The 7,615-nt window shown below is 45.6% G+C and overlaps 1 protein-coding gene across 1 annotated transcript in view; it reads right to left on the bottom strand.

Annotated features, from left to right (window-relative positions):
- DBN1 (drebrin 1) overlaps positions 1-7,615 on the bottom strand; it is a 37,579-nt gene that overhangs the window by 8,502 nt on the left and 21,462 nt on the right. Inside the window, 6 exon segments of the mRNA XM_015412541.1 lie at positions 2,095-2,246; positions 2,548-2,625; positions 3,726-3,872; positions 4,134-4,208; positions 6,044-6,156; positions 6,543-6,598. Coding sequence (XP_015268027.1) covers positions 2,095-2,246; positions 2,548-2,625; positions 3,726-3,872; positions 4,134-4,208; positions 6,044-6,156; positions 6,543-6,598 — 621 coding nt within the window.

The following is a 7,615-nucleotide window of genomic DNA, read 5'->3' on the forward strand; positions in this document are numbered from 1 at the left end:
TTCCTGCTACCATATAAGCAGTGATCCAAGAACCACTGTATCTTGGGTTTGAGAAACAAATCTTTTCATATGTCCCCCCAAAATCCCTGCATATTTTTGTAAGAACATCACTTTTTATATTGTATCCCATTTCTTGTCTCTGGTTTTTAAATAATTACATTTGATTTTCCTTTCCTATGTGCGACACTTCACATGCCAATCTTTATTACATTTTTACTTTGTTATCTGCAGACCAGTTATATCTGGTGCACCGGGGCTATTCTCATTTCTGATCCTAGCATTCAGTATCGGCATCCTGTCCTAACTTAGTGCTTGTTTCAAATTCAACCAGAATCGCATCTGAAAATGGCACTTTTTTTCAGCCTACCTGATTCCCTTAGATATCTACCAGAGAGTAAGAAAGCACATGTATGTTTAAATGTCCCATCTAGGCTGGGTTCAGCCCACCTACCCTTTCCCCACTAGCACTCCTATTTAAATGGCTCACTTCATAAACATTGTCATCTTTTAATAATTATCACTGGCCATTCTACACACACACAAAGGTCTCCTATGATCTAAAGCGGTCCCTTTAATCCAAAGAAACAATAAAAATCACCCTGCATGCATGCAAATAAATACGAAGCAAATGGCACAGGACCTATCTGGTCTATCCTTTTGATAGTCCTTCAAATCAGTTTTTAAAGGCCACTTAAAAACTACTGCTTCTTTGATCAAAGGAGCCAACTTTCCCATCCTAAAAAATCCTTAATGTAAATTGCATCATTGCATCAGCAATGTCCCAGAAAACGAGAGAGAATCTTTTCACTAGGGGAACAAATCTAAATAGGAAAGGAGGCTAAGACTAAGCCAAGTCACACCACTGACCCAGAGCATCTTCAAACTTTGTAGCTACAGGGAATCCTTTCTAAACCAAATTGTCTGCCCAGGAACTCCTGCACTTCTAACACAAAGGCTCTGTAATGTTGTAGAGGATTCTAGGAAGTGTTCCAGCATGTGCACAGGGTGTTTATCAAGTCTTTGGGATCTCACTATTGCAAGAGTGCACCACAGAACACAGAACATACAAACCCACTGCAGAAAAAGACCAGTAGCCAGGGTGGTGTAGTGGTTAGAGTGTGAGACTAGGATCTGGGAGATCCAGGCTGGAATCCCCCGTCTGCCACGGAAACTTGCTGGGTGGCCTTTGGACCTGGAGACACAATATTCTGTAGCAACAGAGTAGCCCTTTGCATAGGCCGGATAACAAGGAGCACCACACGGCCAGTAAAGTCACTTTCTTCCCCAGTGCTCTTCTAATGCAGAAGGACACCCTTATATTAACCAGTAGAATCATGGCACCTCTTTAACACAGAAATGAGGTCCTAGGACATGCCTGACCCGAGGAAATTGGCAGGCATCTTATCAAGACAAAATAAACAAAAGACAGGACAAAACAAAACAAAAACACCCTTGCCCTGACATGGATAGCCCAGGCAAGCCCAATCTCATCAGATCTCGGAAGCTAAGCAGGGCCGGTCCTGGCTAGTATTTGGATGGGAGACCTCCAAGGAATACCAGGGCTGGGATGCAGAGGCAGGCAATATTAAGCCACCTCTCTGAAATGTCCTAGCCCCACTAGGGGTCGCCAGAAGTCACCATGACTTCCAGGCTCGCAAGCGCACACATGCACACACAGCTCATATTTCAGCTCATCATATTTCAGACCTAACACATGACACCATTAGGGGGCAGTAGGCCCACAGCTGGCCCTGCGCTGTGGAATGATTTGTCTTTCTTGGCTTGCCCATAACCCTGTGCTCGAATTGCATTCAGTCCTGACCAGTGTTCCCTCTAAGCTGAGTTAGTGTGAGCTAGCTCACATGTTTTTAGTCTCCGGCTCACAGATTTTTGTCTTCACTCAGGAAGGATGGCTCCAGAGCAAACTAATTTATGCAGCAGCCAAATCGCTCGCTCATGCTGTCATTGGGTGTGGCCTATTATGCTAATAAGTTCCTGCTGGGCTTTATCTACAAAAAGAGCCCTGGCCTGACTATGATTCCTGTGTCCCCTTCCCCACCACCCCCTTGCCAGACACCCAGGCTGCCCCCTTGCCTGTGCTCCTCGATCTGTTCCTCTCGCTCCCGGTAGCGCTTCTCTCGCTCTTCCTGCTCCTGCCTCTCTTGCTCCATGCGCTCTTGCTCAAAGCGCAGCCGCTCATCCAGGGCTTTCTTCCGTTCCTCCTCTTTGCGCAGCTCCTCCTCTTTCTACAAGAGACCAAGAAACACCATCGATGCCAGCCCTGCCTAGCAGCGTGCCGCCACTGTATAGGGCGTGAGGACAAAGAAAGCCAGGATCCTCTGTGCATCTCTGTAACCAGACGCTGTTCCCCCTACAGTCTTCATTCACAACTGGATTTTCTGATGCAGACAAAACAATTCAGTTGGGAATGATCGCTATAGCACAACAAAAGGAGCAGTGTCCAGCGATGTGTGTGTGGATGCAGCCCAACAGGGTCTTGTGCCCAAATGTCTTGCCCCCAGGCCGGGCTCTTTACAGTCCACCTACCTTGGCTTGCTCCCAGAACTGTTCCCGGTTGAGTCGCTTCATCTCCACAGCTGCATCAGTTTTCTGATAGGTTGTACCCTGGAATGATGATGTCAAGTCAGGGTGTGTGCAGTTGCCCATATTACAGACAGCAGATCTTTGTTGACCCTACCGAAAAGCCTAGGTTCTGGTTCTCACTGGCATTCCCAGCTAGTGTAGTGTAGTTGTAGTAGTGCTGGACTAGGATCTGGGGGACTCATGTTCGAATCCCCAATCTGCCATGGAATCTTGCTGGGTGACCTTGGGCCAGGCACACTCTCTCAGCCTAACCTACCTCACAGGGTTGTTGTGAGGATACAAACGGAGGCGGGAAGAATGATGTTAGCCACTTTGGGTACCCACTGGGGAGAAAGGCAGGATATAAATGAAGTAAATAAATGGAATAATAACATTTTTGGGGGGGGGGTGTAATGGGCAAGAAATTCTTCATGGAAGAGTGTAGCTTCTTACAGCAAGGGTTATGGTGTTCACCTGTGACCATGCAGTGACATATGCAACCTCACACTGCCTTTACATTTATTTATTTATTTAAATTTCTAGCCCACCCTCCCCTACACAGAGGGGCTCAGGGTGGGTTACAACAGATAAATAGAACAATTAAAACAGATAAATAGAACAATTAAAACAGTTAAAACAATAGTTCATAGAGTATTAAAACCTATACAACCAGATGACAGAACTCACAAAATAGCGATCTGGCACAAATTAACCAGAGCTCCCAAAATGTCTACATTGCCTGTGTGCCCAAGATGAACCAGATACAGGGCAAGTGGGCGGAGCCACCACCAATAGCACAAGATAAAATAGTGCAAGCAGGGTAGAGCAGGGGCAGCCAATGTAATTAGACCTCCACCACCTCAACCAAAGGCCTAGTGGAACATCTCCGTTTAACAGGCCCTGTGGGACTGTAAAAAGTTTTGCAGGGCCCGGATCTCTCTTGGGAGAGTGTTCTACCAGGCCGGTCGAGGCTAAGTAAATGTCATTTGGGCTGGGACCACCAGCAGATGTTGATTTGATGAGCATTCTAAACACAAAACTGACTTCTGCCAAAGCCCACAACCTGCTCTTTCTTTTCCTTCTCCAGCCAAGGCAAAGGGAACATGAGGGTGGCTTGATGAAGAGGAAGCAGGGAGTCTTACCACAGGCTGGGCGTTTTCATCCTCGCGCAAGCGAAGACGGTGCAGCACCGGGCTCGCGATGCGGGCCAAGCCATTAGAGAGCCGCTGCCCAATGGCTCCTGGATCGATGTCTTCCACGCTGCTAGCATTGACAATTACATCCACGCCCTGTTGGGTCAGACGTTCAAATCACAGAAACTGAGGCTCGTATCTTCTGGCACAAGGAACTGAGCTAGCTGCCCAGGAAGATGGTAGTTCAGACTAGCACAGTCATGGAACATTTTCTCTTCTTTCACAAAGCCCAAGCACCCTTTCCAAACGATATAACTCAGTTGCTGCTGCCCTGACATTTGTGTGTAACAGCAGCAGCCTCCACCCCCACCCCCCATTTGCATCTGCGTATCCTCTCCCCCAAAGTCTGTCACTGACCTGGAAGAACTCAGCAACCTTGGCTACATGACTGGCACAGGCACACTTGCGGGCATCAGCTACATCTTCTCCTACCTGTCAAGTTTAAGGATCATGAGAGACAGGAATTGTCAGCGCTTTGCAATAGCAGCAGCAAGCGCAGCAACACAGTCCTAGGTGGCACCAGCACACAGGAAATCCAGAACTGGATACAAAAAGTGTTATTTATGGCAGAAATGGACAAAATAACAAGAAAGTTGAGTAACAAAGAAGATCAAGAATTTTTTGAAGATTGGAAAGATTTTAAAGACTCTCTAGAGGAAAACTGGGATGTTAAACACAATTTATTGTATTTAGAACCATATTGATAGAAGTGTTATCTTTAACATCTAAGCAATTTTAAAATGGTTAAGCAAATATAAGTATTGTAAAGGGAAAAAGGGTTGAGCACTGCGGGAAGCCACTTGCAAGGGAGGGGGGAAAGGGAAATATGGGTATTGGATAAGTGAAAGCCAATGTTAAATGTGATATTATATCCAAAAAATAAAAGTTTTGTTCAAAAAAAAAAGAAAATCCAGAACTGAGAGTAAACACAGTGATCTATTTGGTGATTTTTGGACCAGCTGCAGAAAAACAGCCATACCATTGTGCCAGAAAAGCAGAGGTACACCTCCACCCCCACCAAGTGCCCACTGCTTTACCCCAAGATCCAGAGCCTTAATACCCAGTCTTCCCCTGAAAGAAGTGGGAACCAGAAAAGTACATCTTCAACTACTTCTCTGCAGCAGGTCCTGCTGTTGAGGGGAAGCACGGGAGTTCTTGCTATGGCCACCAGCCATAAAATAGTAGATCTCTCTCCCCCACCAGCCCCTCCCTTTTGAGGGGAGATTCAGACATCTGTGGAACTGTGGCCACGTACAAACTCATTTCCCTTCTCTGTCACATCCAGGCTAATGCTGTCACCCACACTCCACAACCAGACAGAAATGTGGGGGACACAATGCAAACGCATTGAAATCCATCTTAAATGTAACACTCTGAATTTTAGATCTGGCAGCAAGGAAACAGACATTTACAGTGTCCAGACCCCTGATGAAGTCTTTGATACCAGACCTGTACTTTTAGTCTGTATTTTTTTCAAGTACCTGTCTTTTTAAATTTCTGCGGCTTATTTTGCTTTTACTGTGTTATACTTTGGTACATTCTTTTATATTGTAATACATCTTGAGCATACTTGTATAGTGCAATTTAAGGGGGGGAGTAAACTTCTGGCAAAAGGTTCCTTTCAAAACAAAACAAATGTTTAAAGGTCCTCACTAGCAAAAATGGGAGTCAGGCCAAGCCAAAGCAAAGCAATTATTGGTGGAGCAAGGGAGGGTAATAAGTGAGAACAGTCAGTGGTTGTTTACGGTATAAACACAATCAATGACTACGACAAAACTAATTCCACTAGAGGGCAGTATAGTCAAATGCATGGAGGTCCAGTGCACGAGTTCTCCTAGAAGGGTCACTCTCTCCCCAGCCCTGCATTTTATGTGCCTGTTCTCATAGCACAATAAAGACTCATGCCCTCCTTCACAAATAACGAGGCACGTACATATCCTTCCCCACACAGAGATTATCTTCATGTGAGAAAAAGGTCATGCATGAATTGACCTTCAAGTTGAGACACAACCTCCAGCCTTCCGCATCATGTCAGTCTTGAGTACCAACCAACTCAACCTGAGCACATTTTCAAACCTAGTCTTCGTAAGATTGCCCAATCCAGACCCTGTAGCTGTAGGAACTGTCCAGAAGAGAAAATTTCATCTGGTGGCCCCCTCCCCCATTAAAGGACTGCAGTGACAGGAAAGGCTACTTCAGGTTTAAAAAAAAGACACCCCGCCCTCTGTACAACCCCCGTCCCCTATTCCATTTGGAAATAGCCTTACCCAGTTGACAAGAACGTATTTCGGTAGGGTGGCCTGTGGGTCTTTGACACTGCAGAATCCATACATCACCTTCTGGTTCTCAAAATGGCTGGAGAGCTCTTGCAGGCCACCAGCTGGGGAAAGACAGAAACACACAAGTGGGACACAAGTCAGGTCTCTGACTCCATTTGCCTTTTCTGGATGGGGAAGGAGCATATTATAAGGCTGAAAACACTCCCTCAGCCTTCTGGGCATGGCCATAAGGCGTGGTCACCTAATTCCCTAATGAAACACCATGCTAGGTTTGACTCCTTCTTCCTGAAAAAAGGAGACAGAGGGTGGTGGGTTATTTTTTTGGGGGGGACACAGCTGCTGAGACTGAAAACTGCCAGGGCTGAAGAAGCAAAAGAGTATTTGATTTCAAAGGAACAGGAAGGGAAAAGGAGAAGGGAGGGGGAGAGAGAGAGAGAGAGAGAGAGAGAGAGAGAGAGAGAGAGAGAGAGAGAGAGAGAATACTCACTTCCTGAGGCAGCCAGTTTCAGGTTGTCAGAGTCATCCTCATAGGTGTATATAGCCCTGGGAAACACATTTACGGAAAGTAAAGTCAAGGCTGTACATGGTGCATGCTAAAAACAAAATCACAGTTGTGCACTAAGAGAAGCTAGGTTATGTACTAAGAAAAGCCAAGCCAGCCTACCTATATATAGAACAGGTATGTTAGGCAGATTTGCTTAGGTTGGCTCATTCTCACAACCTATTATGCTTCTGCAGGCACAAGGGAAGCCCCATCTCCAATTGTTAGAAATCCTGCTCCCCTCACCACCCCTTTCAGAGACCTCTGCTAGAGCTAACTGTTCAGACCTTACCCTGGCAGTCCACAAGTACCCACAGTCCATTTTACAAAGGAAAGGTGATGTCTCAAGAAAAATTCTGCACCCGTACCAAATTCTGCACTTGTCTGGTGCTTGCACAGAATGCAGAGTACACACAGCCCTGAATGTGGAGGCCAAAGGCCTTTTATGTTAATTTAAAGGGCAACAATGCATTGTTAAAAGAATGCTATGTATTTCAGAACACATTAGTGTCATTACATCACACACATACACACACCCCAGCCAATTCTGAATTTCCACCTCTTTATCCCACTCTAAATGAAACGTAGGTCACACTACATATTTGGGAGCCAGTTCAATTCCCAGTAACCTCAACTGAGTTCTGTGTGACAAAGTAAACAGGTTTCCATTCAGGAGAAAGATGAAATGTGCCTTCCTTGCCGCCAAACATATTACAAAGTCCTCATATCTCCCAGAGGTGCTGTTGATACGACATACGGGTCCCGACGCCCCAACATCATCAAGCCGGTCGACGCAGCCGTTCGGGACATGACTGATCCAAGCCAGAGACGTTTCCACCGTGCAGTTACGGCGTGTGCAATTAAAATGAATTATATGTTGTCTTTCCTATCCCCTATGAAAAACATTGTTAGTCCCCTGTCTAAAGTGTAACTGTAAATTACTTTGAGCCCACTTGTGGGGAAAGCGATTAATAAATTGAAAGATATTATTATTATTATAACTGACATAGCCCTTTAAG

This window comes from Gekko japonicus, unplaced genomic scaffold (assembly GCF_001447785.1).
Source record: "Gekko japonicus isolate JY-2015 unplaced genomic scaffold, Gekko_japonicus_V1.1 scaffold100, whole genome shotgun sequence".
NCBI lineage: Eukaryota > Metazoa > Chordata > Lepidosauria > Squamata > Gekkonidae > Gekko > Gekko japonicus.